The following is a 25,413-nucleotide window of genomic DNA, read 5'->3' on the forward strand; positions in this document are numbered from 1 at the left end:
CAGTATAAATGATCGAACCGTTGAAGACAGGATGGAAGGATCATCAGTATAAATGATCGAACCGTTGAAGTCTGGATGGGAGGATCATCAGTATAAATGATCAAACCGTTGCAGACAGGATGGAAGGATCATCAGTATAAATGATCGAACCGTTGAAGACAGGATGGAAGACGGGCTGATCAGTGTGCAGAATAATCAAGCCGTTGATTTGGTGGAGATAGACGATATGGCTGACCGTCATGGATGATATGGCTGACCATCGTTGAATGACTGATATGGCTGACCGTCATTGATGATATGGCTGACCATCGTTGAATGACTGATATGGCTGACCATCATGGATGATATGGCTGACCATCGTTGAATGACTGATATGGCTGACCGTCATGGATGATATGGCTGACCATCGTTGAATGACTGATATGGATGACCATCATGGATGATATGGCTGACCATCGTTGAATGACTGATATGGCTGACCATCATTGATGATATGGCTGACCATCGTTGAATGACTGATATGGCTGACCGTCATGGATGATATGGCTGACCATCGTTGAATGACTGATATGGCTGACCGTCATTGATGATATGGCTGACCATCAGGTTGATTGGGTCGGACGATATGGCTGACCGTCGTTGATGATATGGCTGACCATCAGGTTGATTGAGTCGGACGATATGGCTGACCGTCGTCGATGATTTGGATGGACGGGAAGATCACTTTGCAAAATTATCAAGCCGTTGGAAATTGGACAAGACCGGCTGTCGTTGATTTGAAAGGGGAAGATCAGTGTGCAGAATGATCGAGCCGTTGAGATTTGGACAGGACCGGCTGTCGTTGATTTGAGACGGGAAGATCAGTGTGCAGAATGATCATGCCGTTGAGATTTGGACAGGACCGGCTGTCGTTGATTTGAGACGGGAAGATCAGTGTGCAGAATGATCATGCCGTTGAGAAATGGACAGGACCGGCTGTCGTTGATTTGAGACGGGAAGATCAGTGTGCAGAATGATCATGCCGTTGAGAAATGGACAGGACCGACTGTCGTTGATTTGAGACAGGCAGATCAGTGTGCAGAATGATCGAGCCGTTGTGAAATGGACAGGACCGGCTGTCGTTGATTTGAGTCGGGCAGATCAGTGGGCAGAATGATCGAGCCGTTGTGAAATGGACAGGACCGGCTGTCGTTGATTTGAGTCGGGCAGATCAGTGTGCAGAATGATCATGCCTATTGAGAAATGGACAGGACCGGCTGTCGTTGATTTTGAGACGGGCAGATCAGTGTGCAGAATGATCGAGCCGTTGTGAAATGGACAGGACCGGCTGTCGTTGATTTGAGTCGGGCAGATCAGTGTGCAGAATGATCATGCCGATTGAGAAATGGACAGGACCGGCTGTCGTTGATTTTGAGACGGGCAGATCAGTGTGCAGAATGATCATGCCTATTGAGAAATGGACAGGACCGGCTGTCGTTGATTTTGAGACGGGAAGATCAGTGTGCAGAATGATCGAGCCGTTGAATTGGATTGAATTCTGATTCCCCAAAGTGCATTCTAAGTGCCAACAGAACAGGACAGCGAGGTTGTGCGCTTGATGGTTACCATGGCAAATGAGACAAGGAAAGTGGCGTGTGTCATTCCCCCATACTTGCACTAACCCACAGAAGCGATTCCGTCATAGAATTTTCCTGCTTTAAACATTTGATATACAATATGCAAAGATGCATACTAAGAAAATGCACAAATTGAAAATGTAGATGCAAGCTAAGGGCGGCTCCTACGAGGACAACGACGCCTAAGGACTACCACTGAGCCCAAGTACTTTACTGCCTTTTGCCCTGGAGATGCACACCAAGATAGAGAGACATTGAGCGGGCTGGCGTGCCCAATTGGCATGTAGCAATAGTAGTGGGCCTACGTGCCCTTTCTTTGATGCTTGGGCGGACGAGCCCCATGGATGTGCTTTGCTTGGCCTTGGGCTGACGCGCCCTTGCTGCTTCAAGAGATTCCGCTGCTTCCGGATTACTGATACTAGGGTAGCAATGTAACAATTGCGTTTTCCAGTTTATTGACACTATTTTACAAGTGTTGAAGAGAATGCAAAAACTAACCACTAATATCTAATTTGCATTGACAAGTGATTTGAATCGACACACAGACGTGCGCACATAAACAGACTCGCCTAGCTCGAATGAAAAGGGAAAAAGAGCCCCAGGGTATAATGCAAACCCTTAGACACACGGAACATAATGAAATTTTTGGGTATTAATGAGCCAAAAACTCACAACATTCCTTAGACAGGTGAAACTAACACTTGCGAAAGACGCAAAAAGGCACAAAGACCTGTACAAACAAAACCGAGAAAAGCATCTCGAAACGACAGTTGATTGAAAAGCTCGAAAAATGTCGCAAAAACGGACATAAGACGCAGATAATGACTCGTATAGGCCCGGACTGAAACCGACACCCCCGTGCAATCATATTAAGTCCATATGACTTGCATGGTATGACAAGACTTGGCAAAAGTCCCTGGAATGACATTCGAGGGTAGTAGCTAGCTGCTACTATCTGTTGCAAGAAGCGTGCGCAGGTTTGAGACCAACGCGCATCACTTCGAACAAACGCGCTACGGTTGCTTATACCAGAATTCGCTGAACTTAGAATAAATTGTGAGCCGGTTAAGGCCTCTAGCATTTCGTTCTGTTTTTGATGCTTCAAATATTTTAAGACTTATGCTCAGCCTGTAAATTGAAGAAGCAGTTTGTAATAAAATTGAAAGACAAAGGTTTTCCCCCTTCTGATTCCTCCAATGCAGCTTGATCTGATCTTCGATCCTCTTCGACCTTTGATGTGTACCAAAATGTCAACCATGGACCCAATTGATAGAATGTGACCGAGTCTCAAAAAGAGACTGCCTACGTATCCCAAGCTAGGGAATCAGGTCAGAACGTAGTTCAGGCTAAGGTTCACTCGAGTATTTTACCTCACCTTTTATGCTCTAACTTTTGCCTAGAACCGCCCATTCGGGTTTTCGGTCTAGCGAGCTTTTGAATATTGCCTATTCATTTTTGCCTAAACCACCTTCAAAGGTTTTGGTCTAGCAGGCTGCTCTTACTTTTGCTTGGAACTGCCCACCCTTGGGGTTTTCAGCCCAACGAGCTTCTCTCAGGAAAAAGACTTTTGAATTGATCCATGTTGACCAAGGTATTTGAAATTGATTGCCATCGAGGTCGATGACGTTTGGCTGTAGCCCCAGATAAGATGGCTTTTGATAGCACAGAGTCCAGTGTGCTTCGGTTGACATGTCTCGTTCCAGGCCAATTTTGAACTTGCTAACTTGTACTTGGTGGAACGCTGTTCCTACAAACTTGAACATGTATGAGGCGCTGGACCTTTTGAGCTTCTGCTTTTTGGCTTGGCATCTGGTAGCAAAGGGATTCGATGTTTCTTTATCTCAAAATCAATACCAGGCGTGTCTTTGTGAGACCATGCCAAGTCGTTGCTGAATTCTTCGAGCTTGTCTGACCGGGCGCAATGCTCCTTTGGGGGCAGTGCTTGGACCAACCTTGAACCTTTCGGGAGGTTATACTTGTCTTTAAAGTTTATTTGAAACTACTTCTCCTTTTAATAGGCTGAGCACGCCTTTTGTCTTCCCCTTCGGCGAGGGAACACATTTCCTTGGGGATGATCCCATCGAAATCTATCCCTTCGTCGTCAGAGTTGACAAAGTTTATATAAAAGCCAGCGAAGTACTTAGAAGCAAGATAATGCATATCATAAAGAAAGCCCCTCGGGGTTACCAAGTACAGCAGACTCAAAATTTGAAACAAAAGCTACGACGTGGAGGGCCAAGAGGCACAACCTCCAACTCAGAGCTAGATTAGACAAATGCAAAAGACTCCGTGTCAGACTCAGACAAAACGCCAATGCAAACTAGACGCGGTTTTGAAAACGCAATATTTAAAAAAAAAGCTACCCATAGCTTCCACAAAAAGAGGTAGGATCCAGCAGGTGTCAGGCCCAAGCAACAGCACTTCGGCTTCCTCAGCTTCTTTGATCAAACCTACTTGGTGCTCCTTTGATCAACGGACTTCAACCGGCCAGTCCGCTCCTTTGTAAGCTCCTCATTACTGTCAATCCAGGTGTCGGCAGTGAAGACCTCAATTGCCCAACCTACAGCCATCATGTTAATCTCCGATTCGAACGGGATGGATACAATTGGTTTGGGTTGGTTCTCTGGGACGATATAGTGGCTAGGGTTGAATATGGTGGAGCTCGGGTTGATTTGAGTGGAGGTGATAGATATCTGACCAACCAGAGGGTCAGAGTTGTGTTGAGGCAAGGAGTCGGAAATGACGTTGGGCTTTGGTGGAACTTGAACTGTGCCATTGTCAATGAGATCTTGAATCTCATGTCGAAGACGATAGCATGCGTCAGTGGGATGGCCAGGCATTTGGTGGAAGGCACAGAAATGGTTTGCATTGCAGTTGGCTGGTAAGACTTTGGGTGGGGAAGTCGGGGTCAAAGGCTTGAGATGCCCGGATTGGAAAAGCTTCTCCATTACTGTAGATAGAAGTGCCTCGAAGACAGAGAAACTCCGGGGTTGGGTTCGGGCTCGGAAGCTTTGAGCGTTTTGAACTTGATTGGTATCGGCTGTTGATGGTGGTGGGGTTGTGATGATACCACAATCAACGAGATCTTGAACGGCATGTCGAAGCCGGAAGCAAGCATTGGTAGGATGGCCAGGCATCTGATGGTAGGCACAATAGAGGTTATACTTGAAGTTGGGTGATGGATTTTTGGGTAGAGGAGTTGGATTGAGGGGCTTGATGGAACCAGCATCGAGGAGCTTCTCATAAATTGAGGCCAAAGGTGTAGAGAAGCCTGAGAAAGTCCTTGGTGGGTTTCGGCGAGTGAACTGAGAATCCAAAGCGGAACCCTTGTTTGCTTCGCAGTTGTAACACATTGCCTCATCAATAGGATGCATTCTTTTGCCTTCGGGGCCGAATTCATCACTAAGTATGTCCTCCCCTTTGGCAATGGCTTCGACAAAGGAATCAACATCCTCCTTCGAGTGAGTCCTGGCCTCATGAAACTCAGCCAGGTCTTTGAACATATCTCTTGAGCACGGCTTGATTCCAACCGTCGGAGGGTGGTAGGCTTGAGAAGGTTCTTTGACTAGCCCCATATCTGGCTGCGGGGCTGTGGAGGTAATGAGGCCAACGAGTCCCTGGACCATAATCATCTGTTTGTCCATCTTGTGACCCAATTCTTCTACAGCCTTCTTGAGCTCAGCCAGCTCCATTTGTACTGCCATTCTGAATTGATGAACGAGGCAGGTGATATGACCTTGGAAGCAAAGGTGCAACAGCTCCGGCAAATGTTCCCAAGCAAGTTTGGCTCTTCTTTTCGGTACTCTCCGACGATGCAATGGCCTTAAGCTTCGGACAGCAAAGTAAGACAAAAGCTCAGTGGTGTTCCTACAGCAAAATGCAATGTACACGTCGTTGTCGGTGTCAACCCTAGACTCTAGAACTAGAGACAAGTCTGTCTCATGATGTTCGGATGCTGCCAGAATCCTCAGAATTCTTTTTGAGGGTGTATCCTTTGAACAAATCAAACTGATCCTAAAAGATGTCAAAACAGACTAAGTCTTCGACTAGTCCCATTTGAAGATTCGACTTTGAATTAGAAACAACTCGGTATTGACGGCGTGACACCTTAACCGGGGTGGCGTGAGCAACGCTGTGCTTTAGCCGGGGTGGTTGTAAGTGACAAGGCACTTGTAACCTGAATGATATCAATGTTACGACATCAATACTTTGTGGTTCCTTATTGTCGGTCGAATCCTTAATCGGGCATGAGCCAAGGACTTAATAAGGTTTGATTTCTCAAAGTCTCGCTGATCTAAGGATTTTGAAAAAAATTAACAACGTGCACCATCGAGATGCACGACTCTTCATCGGGTCTAACAGCGTCCTAATAAGCATAAGACAGACTCGAAAGAGAGAGACAACCTAGAAGCCGCCCTAATCATGCTCCTACGCAAAACAGAATGTATGTATGTACAGTTCCAGAGACGAGTTTGCCTCACGAGTTTCAGACGTTGCTGGAATCCTCAGAATTCTTTTCGGCGATGTGTCCTTGAGTAGATCGACAGATCCTAAAAGAAGTCAAAATAGACTAAATCTTTGGCTAGTCCTATTTAAAGGTTCAACTTTGAATTTGGAACAACTCGGTAGTGATGACATGGCACCTTAACCTTGAACACGGCGGTGTATAGTGACTTCGCACTTCAACCTGGGTAGTACCGGTGACACGACATCCATACTTTGTGGTTCCTTATTGTTGGTTGAATCCTTAATCGAGCATGAGCCAAGGATGTAGTAAATTTTGATTTCCCAAAGTCTCATTGAACTAAGGACTTTGCGATTGATAACGAACATTCGACAGAATGAACGACTCCTCATTGGGTCCAACAACGTCTTAGACAGCGCATGACAAACTTGAAAGACAAGACAACCTTAAGCATGCTCCTATGCAAAATAGTGTATGTACAGTGCATGCGATAGGGAAAGCAGTAACACGTAGACAGTATATGGGGTTAGATGCAAGTAATCTTACCCTGTAGGTACCTGTCCTAGTTTGGAGAGTTCTAATGCTTTGTATATGCAAAGGCTGGTTTTGGCTTGTAACGGGTTCCTCGGACTAGAGCCAAGATATACCTCCCGCTGCCCGCGTAATCGCAGAGCAACAGTCAAACGGTAGAATGACTCATCATCGTCGAAGGTTGTTGGTCATTCGGGGTCCCCGAGCTCCGGTAAACCGTGCCGGATTGCCAAAACGATCCAACGAGGCTTGTCCCACATCGATGCATATGAAAAATGCTAAAGAAATTGATTAATCGAATAGAATCGCAAATTCGCAAATGCCTTTTCAAATTTGGCTCTCTTTATTGATCAATACTTAGAAGAAACTACACAAGAGAACAATCGGAAAAGCCCCAGATTGGATGGCCGGACACGAGGTCCCGTTAAATCACCAATCCTTTCTTTAGCAGCACGAAGCTCACTATTTTGACAGACTTTTGTGGGATTGTTCTCGAGCGTATTAAAATCTAAGTATAGACCAATATTGATTCGGTCCCCAGCGGAGTCGCCACTGTGGGCATGCGTGCCCTTTGGAATTTCAAGATTCCGAGACGCGAGGGCCCAGATCGAGGGAGCGCGAGCGGGGAAGCAAGCGCTCGCAAAATACAGAGTCGCCACTCGGGTTTGAAGGTTCGACACCCAAGGAACCGTATTTCGAAGCACTTGCCGCGCTGATTGATTTGAAAAAGTTAAGGAACCAGTCCGTCATAACTATATCTGGGTTCGGGAGCCAGGTTACGAGAGGGGAAGGGTTTTATGGCACCCCTCTCGCCCAATCCGGAGATCGGTCTCTACTTAGGCATTTGCGAAAGATGTTTGTTTGCGATTCTGTTTGATTAATCAATTTTTAGCCAATTAGGGCGGGGGAACAGTTTAAGGGATTAAAACTGTAACAGTTTGCAAGATGTGATATATAGCATGGATGAGCGAGATGACGAGTAATAAACAGAACGAAGTTCAAAACATCGATCATACATCAAGACAGCGCCGTGTATGATTTTGGCACGAAGAAACAGCCAGCTTGCATGCGTGAGTTCATCCGCATGCAAGCAAACCGTCGCGCGACATTCCCATACACTCGCGCGAGTATTCATGTTTCACCAATGGTTTGAATTTCATTCCCTTCTGGGCTCTGGAAGGACCAGTGCTCACCCAGGTGCAAACCAAGCAGTTTATGGGTACTTGAAAGTAAACAATATTACAGCCAACAGATAGAAATATTATGAAAATGCAACCCCTAAACAGTGGGGGTGTCTAAACAGAGGCCAAGGCCAGGTTGCTCATGCAAGGGCAGTACCTGGGAAACAGAGAACCCTCGCGCGACAGTATGAGACAGCCGCGCGATTGTTCTGACTGGACTTCCAGGAATTGCTTTGCATACTTAGGGCTCTGAGACATGTTCAAGAGCATCCCAAGAGCATTCCAAACCAAGAGGTGTTATAAACTAAGCCTAACAATGATTTTCAACATGTAAAACAGCAAAGCAGTGAGTTAAAGCTCCTTGAAAGACTTTTAAAAGACTACAAGCACAATAATAAACTTAAAGACCAGGGTCCCTTCCCCACGTGGTCCATTCTCACGCAGACAGAATTGTCGCGCGAGCATACGGGACCATCGCGCGAGGGTTTCCCTGCTAACGGCTCTCTCTTGAAACTCTGCCAGCTTTAGGGCCAGAACTGGTATCAATTACCAGCCTTGACCCTGCCAGCCCCCCTCAGGGGTTCGAACAGTAAGCAGAAAGATATTATACCTTTGCTTTGAGTGCCTTGGAAATGGCTTGAATGATGAGATGGTAAGATTTGGAGGGTGATTATGTGGGAGTGAGTGGTGTGAGATGTTTGTGCTTGAGTTTTCCTTCTTCTTTCTTGGAGAGAGCCTTTTTTTGTAACCCTTTGCAAGGAAGCATAAGGGGGGGTATTTATAGGAGAAGGGGGTTAGTGGATGGCTAACCAAGGCCTTGTAACCAGCCAACAATGCTGGTTACAAATGCTTGGTGGAGGAGTGGGTGACAAAGGTGATGGGAGAATGGGGGGTGAGGTGGTGCAAGGGGAGCCCCCCCCAGAACGCTGTTCAGCCGAGAAAACGGGGTCACATGGGTCTGTAGCCCCCTGACCAACACGCAATCTGGGTGAAAATGACAGGTGTTGACCATCGCGCGATGAAGTGAGACCATCGCGCGAGGGTCCAGCCAACCCCGCGATGGTCAATGGTCAAAGCTTTGACTTTGACCACCACCTGGCAAATGAACCATCGCGCGAGGGTTCCAATATGTCGCGCGACATTCAAACCCAAGGTTCAGGTTCTGATTTAAGGTTTTAAGGCTAAGGATGGGTTCCTCACATGCCAAACTCAAGCCATTCCAAGTTCTCGGGACTGTTTCGACCTGACTCATCATCGGGGAATCAAATACCGTAAGTAAACTAATCTGGAAGCCCAGATTGGGGTGTCTACAATACCTAAACTACCCCAACATCAAGACACACAAAAACAAATTGTAAGCTTAATCTTGACGAGGGCAATACTGTAACTTCACACTATGTCTTGGCTTACCATGCTAAGTTCTTTTTATTAGAAGTGTATTGATGTAGGATGAAGAGTTATGACCAATCTCTACTTCCTTCATATTTATCTCCCTTTAATTATTTCTTTATTTAATGTAAAAGAAATAATTAAAATTCAATAATTATCCTTCTTTCTTTTATTTTAAGAAAGACAATTATTTGTGAAAAGAAATACAATTATTATTTTACCAAGTGGCTTAACTTGATTGGCTGAGCTTAATAAAAATAATAACTGCATCACTTCGACACATGGTACCATCTGATTGGTCCATTCGGATCATTTTAACTTTGGACCTAAAGACACTTGGTAACATTTAATTGGCCATTTATTGTGCCCTATTTATCAGGTTCCGCAACACGTGGCAACTTGCGATTGACTGAAAATTTTACATGCATACAATACATTATTTTGCTGGCCCTACAAGATGCACGGTTCGAATTTTTCAAAAAGCTCAAAGGGAGCCCATACGGGTCTGTCTAGACAGCCCCTTGTTTGGTAGATCCAGAAAGAACTTTTTCTCATAGTATTTATAGGCTTGACACAACTCTCTCAATTTCTCTCGACAGTCAAGAATTTTCCAAAATAGACTGTAAACAGTACTTAATTGTCAAGTGTCTTTCACTCGACACAACTCTCTCAACTTCTCTCGACAATTAAGAATTTTCCAAAATAGATTGTAAACAGTACTTAATTGGTGAGGATATCATAGATTGTAAACAGTACTTAATTGGTGAGGACATTATAGATGAGAACTTAAGTAGGCACTGAAAACATGATGCCTATTTAATTTTCTTAAAGAACAGCCAAAGGAGGGCAAATTTACAATTTTACCCCTTTCAATTGAAGTAAATACTCAATTTTAATTGCAGGTAATTTTGGAAAAATCCAATTTCGTAAAAAGTTGAATTTCCCAACAAAATGAGACGCAACGAGTAGATGAAATGACTGATAAAAAAAAAAGGTACTTCTATATGAAATGAGAAGTGTTTTTCTCTTGCCCACAAAAGCCTACGTGACATTCTCATGACTTCACCCCACTATAAAACCATACCAACTGGCGGGAACTTCATAACCCCCCCCCCCCCCCCCCCTCTCTCTCTCTCCTCCGCCATCAGCTGTCATGAACAACGGCAGCAGCAAGAAGCGGCCGTCACCGGCCTCCGCTCCTGCCACCCACCCACCACCACAGCAGCAGCATCAGAAGAAGCACCACCTCGCCATGGAAGAAGAAGAAGAGATGGACGAGGACGTCTTCCTCGACGAAACCCTACTCCACGACATGGAGGAGTCCTCCCAGCTCCTCCGCGACATGGAGGAGAGAGAAGCCCTCGCCTCCCGCCTCTCCAAATGGAAGCGCCCCGCTCTCTCCCCGGCCTACCTCTCTCACTCCAAAAACATCGGTAAAATTCACTCAAACTCAAAATTTGAGTAAAAACCCTTAAAATCCACTCGACTCAAACGAAGCAAGATTTACTCAAATTAAGGGGAGACTCGAATTTTTACTTAAATTTTGCAGTGCTAGTTTTCTCTCCCATATTTACTTCAATGCCATTAATGAAGCTTTTACTGAAATTTATGCGTAGATTTGGGTTTGCCCATTGCAGTGCTTTATACTAAACGAAGCTTTTACTGAGTGAAAATATCAGTAAGGTGCGGGAGATGCTCGAGCGTGGTCTTGAATTTTAGGGTTCTGGCGAATTTTTTAATTTTTTTTTGTTTTTGGTTCGTAGTATTTCAGCAACTGGAGATTGATTATGTAATCGGAGAGACTCATAAGGAATTGATGCCAAATTCATCTGGTCAGGCTGCTATTATCAGGATCTTTGGGGTTACCAGAGAAGGTTTGCTGTTTCCTTCTCTCTATCCGTCTACAATTTCCATACTCATTTAGTGAACTTGACTTATGTAATTATCTGATTATATTTTCAATACAACTGTATTTGTTGTAGTCAATACGGTTGTCTTCAGTCCTATGCCACTGCCTTCCTGCACCACTTGTGTCACCATGGCAGTTAAAAAAAGAGAAATAATTAAGTTGTAATTTTTGACAAAAACCTTGTCCAAATAAAACCGCCCTGCCATCAATTTCTTAGTGCAGACTGCAGAGTTGATTGGATTTGCAGTAGAGTCTTTAGTTAAATTGTATGGACACTGATATATACAAGTATACAACTATATCTTAGCAGTTAGCAGCCCCAAATTCATCACTGTGCTTCTTGCCGAACATTTTAACTCTTGTCAACAACACTTTTATGAGTCTGGGTATGGCTAAAATTGCTTTTTGTTGTGGGGCTTTTTTATTTGAATAATATTTCCTAATAAAAAACTTAATTCCTGACGAGTTTGCCATTTTCAGAATCTTATCCATTCAAACATGCATGAACTGTGAATAGTTGCTAAGGCAGGCTGTATCTATATAGAAGCACAGCAATGGCTTTTCTTTTGGTCTTAAACTATGTAGCACGGATAGGGACATGGACGTGGCGGGGGACACGGACACGGATATAGGACATGGAACTTCTCAAGGTACAGGGACATGAACATGGCTGGCAACACATCATTTCTTGTAGATAATTTGCGTAGTTATGCAAACCTACAGTGTAGCCACTAAATATGTGGGATAGGAATCCTCAAAGGCATTATCGGCCAAGGGTGTATGCCTATACACGAAACCATGTGTTTTATAATAAATCTTGGGTCCAATATTTTGGAAGTTATAAATGTTAAAGCATCTAACTCAAAACCAATTGGCAATGAGTGGAGAGGCCGCTCAGGCTCATATACTAGTTTTGGGGGAGGTAATTAACTGATGTGGAACAAACTCCAACATAAATATTTTACCCCAGAAAAGCTTTTAAAATTTCTAATAATATCCATGTCCCTATGGGTGTCCCCATAGTGTTTCTTCATAAAAAATATTAAAATTTGACGTACACGTCACGCGGCGTGTCCCATACGCGTCCTGTCTTGTTGCAAGCGTGTCCCATGACCTCAAAGTGCGACACGAAGACGATGATCTCAAGAGTGTCTGTGCTTCATAGGTTAAGTTCTTAACACTTTAACCTGTTTCTTCAATTTATCAATTGCAATGCGAGTTTTACTTGCTGTGTGGCAGTTCTATAATCTAGAATATTTCAAAGTTAAAACTGGTCTGGGCACATATTTCAACCTCACTTTTAATTTATAACTTTTGGCTATTTTTGTTGAAAATTACCATTGGAAAGCTATTTTCCGCATGTTTATCAAACTACAAGGGTAGGGAAAAGAGAGAAAAGTATAGGTTCTCACAATGAGTACTCTAGTTATGCCTGTGGAAAATGAATACTCTAGCCCTGGCATAGAGGAGGAGATCTTTCTTAACAAAGACAAGGTCAATTCAAGCAGTCCCATGTTTCATTTGGGAACTTAATGGTGCTTTTCTGGGTCAAATCCATGTCTCATGTTATTCTAAGCAATTTCATATGATTATGGGCCAGGACATAGCGTTTGCTGCAATGTTCATGGATTTGAACCGTATTTCTATATCAGCTGCCCTCCAGGAATGGGTCCTGATGATATCTCCAATTTTCATCAAATTCTTGAGGTATTTTGTTTAACTACTTGGGTAGTATGTTTTGTTTATGTGATTTAGTATTTCTGGAAATATAGTTGCGTCAATTCAGTGGCTCTTTGTGTCTGGTGGTTATTTCAGGGAAGAATGAGGGAGATGAATAGAAACAACAAGGTTCCTAAGCTTGTTCGCCGTATAGAAATGGTGCAGAAAAGAAGCATCATGTACTATCAACAGCAGGGTTCTCATCCTTTTCTTAAACTCGTAGTCGCATTACCCACTATGGTTGCCAGTTGCCGTGGTAAGATAACTAATCACCGAATTTGAACTTGAGTTAGTAATCACATCCCTGGTTGGTTTTGCTGAACTGATATCCTAGAATTATCCTTTTTGCTTTTTGTGGACACTTTGTGCATGCGATGCTCAAAGTGTAGTGATTTTTGGTGAGCTCATTCACTTGTCATACATTTCGTTGGCCTAGTAACTTCTGACCTTAACTTTTTAATGGGCACTGGGTGGATGGCTTGGTTTCACAAATGCCATGCCTACATACTTCACGTATGTACTTTTGGGTAGTCTTAATCCAGCTCACAATTGTTCTATCGTTTCCCTAAATTGAAGTGAAATGGTGGGCATGAAACTGTATAATTGATGTGGCATACCACTGCATGCCATTTGTTTTTGGTATCATGAGGTCTGATTATTATAGCAATTTGTGTAGTGTTTGTGCTATCAGTTTAAACTTTTTGAAACACGGCAGGCATCCTTGATAGAGGCATACACATTGATGGTCTTGGTATGAAGAGCTTTATGACGTTCGAAAGTAATGTTCTTTTTGCTCTTCGATTCATGATTGACTGCAACATTGTTGGTGGAAATTGGATTGAAGTTCCTGCTGGAAAATATAAGAAGTCAGCGAAGAATCTGTCCCATTGCCAGTTAGAGTTTGATTGCCTGTATCCTCATGTAGAGAGCACATTACATCTTCTTTGCCGATTGGCTCCCTCTCTGTTCAATTGTTTCTTAGTATTTCCCTATAAGATTAAATTTGTTCCTTAGCATTATCTTTTAGCTATTCAGAATTGATCAGCCATGCCCCAGAAGGAGAGTTCTCAGAAATGGCTCCGTTTCGCATATTGAGCTTTGACATTGAGTGTGCTGGTCGTAAGGGTCTTTTTCCCGAGCCTACCCATGATCCTGTTATCCAGGTATAATTTCCATTTCTCTGTGCTCAATCTTTTAATTTAGAGTGAAATTCAACCAGTTGGAAACTAGTGGTTACTTTGCTGATGCAAAATTTCTCTGTGGTCTAGGTTGCAAATCTAGTAACATTGCAAGGACAGGACCAGCCATTTGTTCGGAATGTCATGACCCTTAAGTCATGCTCTCCGATAGTGGGCGTTGATGTAATGTCATTTGATACGGAAAGAGAAGTGTTGCTGGGTTGGCGGGTAATCCTATTCGTGTTTTTGTAGCTAAAGAGAAAGAAGGTCAAAACCTTAATTATATTGAGTTTTCTGAATCTAAATCTAAACCAATGGTTTTAAATTCACACAAAACGAAACACAACTTTTTGTGGGATTGGATGGAATAATTAATATTATTATTGTCTGCAAATTGCAATGACTGTGTAATGTTTTTACTAACTAAACATGCATTTGTTGGCACAGTGATTAAATGTTAAGCTCTGGTAGTGTTCACTTCAGCCTTAAAGAACTCAGTTATTGGAAAAGATTGTGTGCAAAGTTCAAATGAAATGATGATCTTTTCAGTATTGATATCATTATCTTCTTTTCTGTTTTCCACTTAGAAAACATTAAACTTTATGAACAAGTAGAGGTGTTGTGCAGTCTTTGCCTTACCTTGATCATGCATAGGTGTTGGTTATGATAAGGAAAATAGGAGTATATTGTGCGTGTTTAAGTATCACACAAATGACCTCATGGCATGACACGACACCTTACACAACATGCACAAGCTGACCTGATGACTAATGTAAAACAAGATAAGTCGGGGCATGTCAAAGTATATACTGTAATATTAAAGGATGTAAAATTATGTACAGGGAAATTATTTCAAAAAGATTGACACTACAACGCAGCACTTGTTTATTAATAGAACCATATAACTTTACAAATCAATATATCATTCACATAACAATTGGATTCTATCAAAAATTGATCAAATAGACCATACCTCTTTTGAATTGTTTCATCAAACCTATAACAAACTAGAAGACAAAGATAATCTCAAAAAAAAAAAAAAAAAGAAAAGAAAAGAAAAGAAAAACCCTCGAATAGGGACGAAGCCAAGATTTTTTATTTGGGGTGGTTAAGGTAAGTGTGGCCATGAAAAAAGGAGGTTGGCTTGTAAGATATGATAATTTTGTTTATGACCCTTATGAAATTTATCTAACAATGAGAGCAGAAGCTTCTGCATAATGCGAGAACAAGTAGAGTCATGCCAAGTTCTTGGAAGAATGCTCATAAAAGAGTGAAGGAATAAAAATAATTTCCAAAAAATTGTGGCACCATTTTACAAGAATGCTCATAAAGGGCATCCACGACCACCCCTGACCCCCCTCTATACCATTGTCCGTGATCTCAAGCAAAACTCCAAACCTTTAAATAATACTCTTTCCATCCCACTTTGTTAGTCTCTTTTGACAGTTCCAACTTTGTAATTGTATGTGGAATTGCACTTAGCTCAAAATTTAAAGCATTAATTCCAATAATACGGCTTAGTTTCATTTTCTAATATAATTATGATCACTTATGACAGTTAGTTTTGGAAATGTAAATCTTAATATCTTTGGCTTTTTTGAATGGACTCATGTTGTGGGACATCTTAAAATGGAATAGAGGATCAAAAAGCATTCTATGAATGAATTCCTTCATAGCCTTCATAGATAGAGTAGAGATAAATGGAAGTAAGCCTTTGGTATCCTGTTCTTATTGCTTGGTTCCTGTATCTCTACCTATCAAAATAGCCCCACTTTGAAGTGGAGAAAGATCTGTCCGGTACTTACATCTATATTTGGAATATTCACATACGTAACAAAAGAGGTGGAAAAGACGAAGGACATGTAGTTACAAATCCATATTGTCATATTGTATCATTGCATCCAAGTTAATTTTGTTTTCGGATATTGTTATGTGTTTCATATCTCCAAGCTTCCAAAATGTGTTTGGTCTTAAAGTTGCAAATAGAACAATGAGACATTTGCATGAGTGTCTCCATCACCTCACTTTCTTAGAAGTTTTTTTGTTTCTTTGTTATTGACATGGAAATTCAGCTAATGTTGTTTCACTATCTCCTTTTTTCTAGTTCACCTATAGAGTTATATCAGTTTTAAATAAACTTCTTTTGTCATTGCAAGAGAATCCTCCTCTACTGTTTTCGCACTTCTGTAGCTTATTTCATGCAAGGTTTGTTTGCAGGACCTTATTCGTGAAGTTGATCCAGATATTATAATTGGCTATAACATCTGCAAATTTGATTTGCCCTATCTCATTCAGGTTATTGGACGTTAGCTAAATTTACTTTGTGCTCTATCACAATCAGACTTCTTTACTTGGCTATATGTGCTTTGTGCGAGAATTAGCAATGCACAAGGTTTCCTGTTTGTGACCAGCCTGAGTTAAGTTCATTTGGACCATTCTTACTTCTGCAGAGAGCTGAGGTCTTGGGAATACCAGAATTTCCGATGCTTGGCCGCATCAGAAACAGCAGGGTTCGTGTCAAAGATACAACTTTTTCTTCAAGGTCACTTTTAGATTGTTCATCGCTAAAAATTACCAAAAACGGGTTAATAGTTGCTGCCTTGCTGGTAGTCTCTGGTGCAAATTTAACTTTGTAGTTTTTAAGCAATAGCTCGCTCAAGAGAAAGATCTCTTAGAAAGTATATTGAAGTGGCAAGAAGTTTCTTTTTTGTCTAAATGTGGCAAGCAAACTTTTGGTGCGATATTTATGTTTTGTTCTTCCGTTGCTACCTAGTGGTAGTACATGAATCTGAGATCAAGCAGTCAGATTGTTGAGACTGGAACTGGACTTGTAGGGTTGTTTAGTTGAACAATTCTCCCAGAGTTTCGATTAGGATAGTGTTAAGAGAATTGGTCATCTGTTGCCTGCAAGCAATGGTATATGCTTGATTTAATGATAAGATAGTTCTGGATCAAATTGCTGAGTTGAAATTTGAGCAAGATTTTTCCTGGGTTAAAATAAGTGGATTGCTTTGCAGATTAATATCATTAATTTAGGAGTACTACCTATCTCGAAAACGAATATCGCTATCTGTATCAAAAGTTACAAGGGCTTCCACCATTATCCTTTTCCTCTTGGGCTCAGCTGGTAGTGTTTTGTTTTTCTTTTTCCTTATATCTTTCTGTCAATCACCTGCAGCAGTGTTTCTTGTTTTCTAGTGAAGAAATACGAATCTTTTTTAATGTGATGGACTGCTAACTTGTCAATGATTATAGGTTGGGTCAGATAGTTCATATGTTCTTTCATGAAGTAGTAATTTTTGGTTTTGGACACAACTGGATTGCAAATTTCATGTGTATAAATCCTGGTGGTGGGTGATGAAGAATTGGTTTCTTACTCTTATTTGATTCGTGTCCAAATGTTATTCTGAACCATTGTATTCTCAACTATTTTCCATTATGACAGCTCAATAGCTTGGCCACATTATAAGTCACTTATGCTGATATAGGTGCAAAATTTAAATTGAATAAGGAGTCCTATTGTGTTTTAATAAAGAGCTTCGCCTGTTCTGTGTTTTTGCTTCTTCAAAACAGGGCTCTTTTGCTATTTTCATCTGTTATAGGGTTCAAATCTCAGGTTCAGGGCTCCTTCTCGTGCTACTTCATGCTTGTGCTTGGATTCTATACAATGATTTGCCACTGCCCTAATTGTGTGGTTATGAATATTTGTAAATTCGGCATCAATTCAGCATTCCTTAATTATAAGAAAATAGCACAAGGGAGGACCTAGACATTGCTGTCCTGTTTCTAACATATGGAGGGTTGGTCTTCCCGATACTAAGGTGTCAATGCAGTCGATCCTGACCTAACTAAAACTAAATTACTTGTCTCCTCCCTGATAATATGTGGTGGGCCTTAGAGTTAGTTGTTGTATGGTACATGCATTTTAGGATTTACTTGCTGATAGCTTGTGCAAGTATTCATCTGATTGGTATCTTTGGTTTTACAGACAGTATGGAACAAGGGAAAGTAAAGAAGTTACCTTGGAAGGGAGAGTTCAATTTGATTTGCTTCAGGTTTTACTCTTTGTGATTTGGTTTTATACTTCATCTCAAATTACACTGGATATTCAGTTGAAAATCAGACATCTATGCTAACCCTTTTTGTACGCAGGCTATGCAAAGGGAACATAAACTAAGTTCGTATTCTTTGAATTCTGTTTCAGCTCACTTTCTCAATGAGCAGGCAAGGTTTTATGCTTTCCTTCTTTATGTATATGGGGGTACCTAGTTCAAATTTTGTTCATTGTTGTAATTTGTTAGAGTTTGCACCACCTTTGTTAAGTATCATCTTCAAAACTAGTGTATAAGCCTATGCAGTCTCTCCTACTTGTTGCCAATCGGTTTTGAGTTAGGATGCTTAAACATTGTGTTAGAGCTAGGCTTCAGGAGGATTTTAGACAGACTCTTGTTGTTTTGTTTGTTCTTTAAGTGTACCTTGTTTCATTGTGACCTCTAGGTTTATGGATCCTTTGTTTACCTCTCCATGTGCTATCGGAAGCTGCACTTGCAGGGGAGTGTTAGAGTTTGTCTTGGTTAATAATTAATTGTCCCCGGATCTTGTATGTGTACTTGCCGGCCTGGGCGACCTCTTCACTCATTGTGAATTGGTCTTGACTTGGATGCTTTAACATAGTTGTTGACATGCCTTAAAGAAGAGCATGGTTATGCACTTCCCATAGTGAAAACGGCTGTGGTTCTCTACTCAAGGCTGTGATTTATGTGATCAATTACCAGAAATACATATTTTCATGCAATTAAAATCCGTCTCTCAAGTGCGCTTGAACTTCTTTATGTTGCAGTAATTATCTTTTCAGGTGCTGGTTTAAGATACTGTTGTGTTCATTACTTTTTAGGTCCTACCATGTGTGATTTGGTTGTGTAATGCATTCTTTATGGAAGTATTACGCAAATATAGACATACGCCCAGCACTAGAAATGGTTTTTAGCTTCCTAACCAACCATATTCTCTTCATATACTGAACACTCGAATTCCATCTTAGAACAAACATATCTTGGTGGGAATAATGGATGTTACTAGTATTTTTCAAGAAGACAATTTACTATACTGGGATAAATTGCTTCAGGGATATTTGATCTTCATGGCAGATTGGATTAATTGGGATTGTTACTTTTAGTGTGAACTCACTATTTGGTTCTATGTAAAATGCGGGCTCAATACGAACGTCAAGTGTGACTTCAGCAACATATTTCCATTGCCCTTTTTTTTTTTTTTTTTGGGTAAGTTGATTTCCATTACCTTGGTTTTGCCCTTGTAGAATGTTGGGATTGTTTGGTGGATATGGACCTAACCTTTCTGATTATTTCACAGTTTGACTACCTCTGGACTTTGAAAAACATTATGACACCAGCCAAACTGAGCATTACATATCTAAGAAACAAAAACACATGAAGATGCTTGTTCTTGTGGGATGCCTTGCAGACTATAAGATTCATCAGACATGTCCTGACGTTTGTGGAACTCACCTCTGAATGTCCAGTTATTTCATTTATTTATTTATTAAGCATTCTTTTGGGACATGCAATGTTTAGAAAACTACTGAACTAAATTTTAATTATTATTATCATTATTTCATTAAATTTTTTTTTTCTTTGTTTTCTTTGTTTTTTTTTTTTGGGGGGGGGGGGGGGGGGGGGGTGGGTGTTGACTGTCATAGTATTTGCATATGTAAGCCCTGAAAGTATTGTATATGGATGAACATTGTGATGTTTATTTGATGCGTGTCATTGCTGCGCTGTATGCTTATTTAATGAAAATTACCATGCTTGTCTTTGTCATAGTATTATACCTGTGTTTTGTGTCTGTATTGATGCTTCTTAGCTACATGCGGTTTCCGGGTTGTATGTTTTGGAAGGAATTTTGAGGAAAAATTTGAAGATTTGTAGAAATTATGAGTGAGATATCTTATTGCATTCGGTATGGTTGTCCCTTTCTTTTAGTAGTTGAATACCTTTATGTTTGACTTTTAGAGATTGGAGAGCTGTTTGTGGCTTGTGATAATGTTTGTACTCTTTCTGATGTTAGTGATTTGTTGTCCCCCTTGTCATTCTTTTGTTTGTCTTTTCCAAAAACATGATTTTAGTTTCAGATCCAAAATGTTACCCTTTACTTACGGAATGAAGTGTTAGGATTATGCATCATACCCAAATGTTAGCACTCCAGGGATTCTAAAAATTACAACTATTACCTTTATGCACAGATTTAGGCAGGTTTATGTGATCTAGCGACTGGCTATAACTAACGAGTTGCTGCACACAATGAAGGTGGGACCGGGATGGATAGACAAAAGATCTGTGATACAATGCGATAGAAAGAAGAAAGACCAAAGAAGTGTAATGCTAATGAAAGTGATAACACACAATAAAAGACTAACACTGACCCTTTTTTTTTTTATCAGCAAAGAAAGATAGAATGTAGACCCTAACTAACACTAAGAAACACAATGTGTAAACTATCGTTACTGAATTAGATAAATTGCAATATAACCCAAAGATACTATTTCGTTCAAAATCTAGAGCATTTTAAGATTCTTGGTTCCACCACCTGTATAAGATGCGACTTCGACCAGCTGCGTCGATGGATGAAAGGTGCTTTCTCTAATGGACTCCATTGGGATTACAATAACCGATCTGATGTGTGCAGTCGGCGAAAGAGGAATGTCTCGACCACTACGTGGCCCGCGAGTATGGGGGTGGTAACAACTTTCACGGTTAATGTTGCCAATCTTGTAAATTGATATTCATCATAAACAAGAAATGGGATGCTTGATGTCTGCTCTATAACATGATTTCCATGAAAGGAACTTCAGTTAAACGTGATATTGACTTGATATTTTGCTCCACTATAACTTTAAAGGCCTATATGTTTGACTATGCACCAACAAGTTGCACAATCAACAGTTTAGTTTCACACTGGTTTTAGCAAAATGAGATATTAGTTTTACTTATGTTTTATTTTCTTATTCTTTTGGGTAGCAATGCTACGGGGAGGGGTAGACCAAAATTGACATTAGATGCTGTTATGCGCAAAGATATGAGTATAATGGGTTTGTGTGAACAAGTGGCCCTTGACAGAGCTCAATGGAGGAAAAGGATTCATGTAGCTGACCCCAGGTGATTGGGACATACTGCTCGGTTTGGTTTGGTATTCTTTTGAGATCTTCAATATGCTACTCATACTTGACTAAACACAAGATAACAGAACTATTCAGTTCTTTCTTGCTGCTATAGTGTCTGAATTATTTTTTTGCACGATGACGGAATCAAGTTATGTGCTTAATTTATTACCTAACGCAGTAGTTGAATTAAAATTAATCAAATTGCTCCCCTTATTGGACTCAACAGTGTCTTTCTGACCATTGAGGAACTACTAGGTGGCATCTCTTCACTCATTCATGATGAAACTATATTTTCAAAGTAGCTAATGCTTTTGCTGTCAGTTGTGTTTGTCAGTGAAGCTGTAGATTGTGAATTTGTTTTAGAGAAGGCTTGACGCATATGTTCGTTCTTTCTTTTTGTCGTTCCTGTTTGTCTTCTACGTCCTATAGCACTGAAATCAGTGACTCTTCTATCCCCTAAAAGAATATATTATCTACGTACTTTTTTTCTTCAGCCCCATAGTTCTTTCGTGGAGTAAGCATTTGTTGCTGACAATTGTTGTGTTTTATGCACAGAAAGAGGATGTCCATCATTCGATTATATCTGACCTTCAGAATGGGAACTCAGAAACAAGGAGGCGGCTAGCTGTATACTGTTTGAAGGTGCATATAGTTTTTGTATTTTGGTGCACATTTTAGTATGATTGAATCCCTTCTCTTTATTTATTTATTTATTTATTATTATTTATTATTTATTATTTATTATTTATTATTTATTATTATCAGCAATTGAATTGAATCCCTTCTTTCTCATATGTAATAGCAACTAATGGGTTGGATTAGTTCCACTTATTCAAAGTTTAAACCTCTACTCTCCTCTTTTTCCTTAATATAATTCCTTGTTTTTTTAAGAAAAAGTAATGGTTTAATCACTAACCTTATGGGCGAAGTGGTGTCTGGCTGTTTTGTCAATAGTGATGCTAGCTTTAAGGGCACTTTGTCTTTCTGGTTGCTGAGAAAGGGGAAAAAATGCACAACCAGGAATGTTAATATGGTAGATGGATTTGAATGTCGACAGAGTATCTGTGTGCACTGTTTTTGTAGTGACCGATGTCATTGCTTAGCAATACCTATTGAATTTTTCTCATAAAAAATAGAGTTAAAAATAGCACCAGGATCCATATAGCGTCAATTAGGTTAGCTATTCTTCGTAGTTTATTACGATTAGACTCTTCAGTGTGCACCTAATTTTCAACACCTTCACTGTTAAATCAGGTGCCACTAGTCCTTGCACTAATGCCAACACCTCAACGATTTTTTTTTTTCTTATGGATATTTAGGTAGTTCAAACACCAACAAGGCTTATGAAAGGGGGTCTTTTAAATAAATTGAGCCGCTCTTTGTCCAGCAAATACTTAACAAGCCATATTGAAGTGATCCCTTTTATTTCCCGAATCAGGTCCTAGAATTATCATATCTACCTTTGTATGTGCCAGAGATTGCTGTGCATGCAGGGGAGTGTTAGAGCTTGTCCCTCATTTATACTATTTCATGTCCCAAGTTAGTATATTAGACTTGAGGGCTCTCCCCTGGTTTCCATTTAGTTTTTAGTTGGCCGCGTGAATATATGTAACATGCATATTACACGTGTAGAAGATGTATAGGGGTTCTAGTTAGTTGATCTTCTGATATATATATATATATATATATAGTCCACTTCTTATAAGGGCGCCTTTACCGTAATATGGTAAGGGCGTCCCCTTTTCTCCCATTTTCCGATCAAATTTCGATGATCTAAGCCGCTCAATGTGTTCGGAACGTGATTTTAAGAGTACCCACGAGAAATTAGCAAAAAAAAAAAGACCGGGAAGGGCTTGATTTGAGCAGTTTTTATTTGAACCGTTCGATAAAATACAAACAAAAACTACTTGGATCAAGCCATTTTCAATTTTTTTTTTTGCTGATTTCTCGTGGGTACCCTTAAAATCACGTTCTGAACATATTGAGCAGCTCGGATTATCGCAAACTGGTCGGGAAAGGGATGTCCTTAACTTAATATAGTAAGGGCGCCCTTACTTGAAGTTTTGTGTGTGTGTGTGTGTGTATATACACAGTAGTTTTTGGGTCCACTCGCTCGGATTTTCTTATGGTCCGGATTTTTCATTTCCCGATTGATCTGCGATGATCCGAGCCGCTCAATGTGTTCAGAACGTGATTTTAAGGGTACTTGTGAGAAATCAGCTAAAGAAATGATCTGGAAGGGTTTGATCCGAGCAGTTTTTTACTGAACCGTTCAATAAAAAACTGTTCGGATCAAGCCCTTCCCGATCATTTTTTTTGTTGATATCCCGCGGGTACCCTTAAAATCACGTTCTGATCACATTGAGCGGTTCAGATCATCGAAAATCGATTGGGAAATGGGAGGTCGGGACGGTCCGGACCGTAAGGCGTCCGGACCTGAAAAGAACTCTATATATATATCGGGGCGGTTCCGGGGACCCTTAAAGCCCCCCCCCCCCCCCAAGTTTCCGATCGAATTTTGATGATCCGGTCCGCTCAATGTAATCAGAACGTGGTTTTAAGGGTGTTCGTGAGAAATTAGCAAAAAAAAAAGACCGGGAAGGGCTTCATCCGAACAGTTTTTTGTTGAACTTTATTGAACGGTCCAATAAAGAACTGCTCAAATCAAACCCTTCCCGGTTAGTTTTTTTGCCAGTTTCTCGCGGGCACCCTTAAAATCACGTTATGAACACATTGAGCGGCTCGGATCATCAAAATTTGATCGGGAACTATGAGATTAAGATTTGGAGGGTTTTTTTAAGTGTCCCCGGAACCGCCCCGTGTGTTTGTGTGTGTGTGTATATATTCTTTTTTTTTTTGTGTGCCCAAGAGTCCACAATTTTACACAAGCTTCTCTCATTCGTAAGAACTTTTTGTCAAACTGGGCATGTTCAGTAACTGATTCGGGCAAGGTGTTTCGTATTGTTATTCACATTATTATTTTGTAGTTGCACTTGTCACTCTATTCTATATCTTTGATCCCATAGACTTTTTGAGGAGTAGTAATTAAAAGTTTGCACTTTACGCCAAACTACTTGAGCACAAATTCAAAGATATAGCTCCATCCATTCTTTGAAAAGCATTCACACTCATTGAGAAAGATAATGTTCTTAAATCATAAGCTAGGAAGGACAAAAACTTCTAAGGAGGAAGGAGCCATGTCCATGTTGGGTAAATGTCCCGATGTCGGACATTGATACTTCTTGGTTGCTCTAAGAAACGTGTTCGTCACTTATTGTAAGAAGTCTTCACTATAAACCTTGATCCAAAATGCAAATTACCAAAAAGCTTTCTGAATATCTACATGAAGCTAGAACTTCTGGTGTGTTCTTTGAGAATCCCACAGGCACTTCTGCTTGAATGATTGTTCCTCATGCTTCAAAAGAGTAGCTTAATTGCTAAAATTGTGCACCACAAGCGAAACTGAATGTCGTATTGCTGTTGTAGGATGCCTATCTCCCACAGAGGCTTTTGGACAAGTTGATGTTTATTTACAATTATGTGGAGATGGCTCGTGTCACAGGTGTCCCTATCTCATTTCTTCTCTCTAGAGGGCAGAGTATTAAGGTTGGAACCTTTTCTACCTTTCTTATTTATTGGTTGTGATTGAAGAGGAGTGGGAATACTGAATATATGAACTCAAACCACCATTTACTATAGGTGCTTTCTCAACTTCTTAGAAAAGCAAGACAAAAGAATCTTGTTATTCCAAACGTAAAACAGGCAGGATCTGAACAAGGAACTTATGAAGGTGCAACTGTAAGTTCATCATTTACTCTTGCTCTCTAGATTCAGTTTTTATGGGCAAGTATTGAACTATTTCAATTTCTGTTAGAAATTAGAAGATCGCTTTCATTATCTTTGAGTATGACATCAACTGAAGTTTTGAAGGAGATTTTATCTTTGGAGAAACAAATATTGCTATGAAGTTGAATGAAATATGTCTCCATCTATATAAGTGGTAGATAAAATGGCTTGCTCTTCTATTGGCAATGAGCAGTAGACCAACTTGGCACAAGATAATTTAATGTTCTAAAAAAGATGTTATGACTTATGTCATAAATTCTATTTTTGTAGTTAGGTAGTGTAACTCAGACATGTCAGGAAAACCCATAAAATATCTTCTGATATAAAAAGCATTGAACTAGGTGTATGATAGTTGAATGTGGCTTATTGTCACGCTGGTTTTGTGGATGTTATGCAGCTATT

General features: G+C 40.6%; 1 protein-coding gene across 1 annotated transcript in view; it reads left to right on the forward strand.

Annotated features, from left to right (window-relative positions):
• Window positions 1–10,246: 10,246 nt before the first annotated feature.
• Window positions 10,247–25,413, forward strand: part of LOC131303605 (DNA polymerase delta catalytic subunit) — a 29,881-nt gene continuing 14,714 nt past the window's right edge. Inside the window, exons 1-14 of the mRNA XM_058330553.1 lie at window positions 10,247–10,615; window positions 10,946–11,056; window positions 12,692–12,798; window positions 12,907–13,066; window positions 13,526–13,721; window positions 13,838–13,973; window positions 14,079–14,216; window positions 16,206–16,283; window positions 16,439–16,530; window positions 17,977–18,043; window positions 18,141–18,212; window positions 21,721–21,807; window positions 24,652–24,771; window positions 24,865–24,963. Of these exons, the coding sequence (XP_058186536.1) occupies window positions 10,336–10,615; window positions 10,946–11,056; window positions 12,692–12,798; window positions 12,907–13,066; window positions 13,526–13,721; window positions 13,838–13,973; window positions 14,079–14,216; window positions 16,206–16,283; window positions 16,439–16,530; window positions 17,977–18,043; window positions 18,141–18,212; window positions 21,721–21,807; window positions 24,652–24,771; window positions 24,865–24,963 (1,743 nt within the window). The 5' untranslated portion in view covers window positions 10,247–10,335. The remainder of the gene's footprint in view (window positions 10,616–10,945; window positions 11,057–12,691; window positions 12,799–12,906; window positions 13,067–13,525; window positions 13,722–13,837; window positions 13,974–14,078; window positions 14,217–16,205; window positions 16,284–16,438; window positions 16,531–17,976; window positions 18,044–18,140; window positions 18,213–21,720; window positions 21,808–24,651; window positions 24,772–24,864; window positions 24,964–25,413) is intronic.

Source organism: Rhododendron vialii, chromosome 10a (genome assembly GCF_030253575.1).
Source record: "Rhododendron vialii isolate Sample 1 chromosome 10a, ASM3025357v1".
NCBI classification, from domain to species: Eukaryota; Viridiplantae; Streptophyta; class Magnoliopsida; order Ericales; family Ericaceae; genus Rhododendron; species Rhododendron vialii.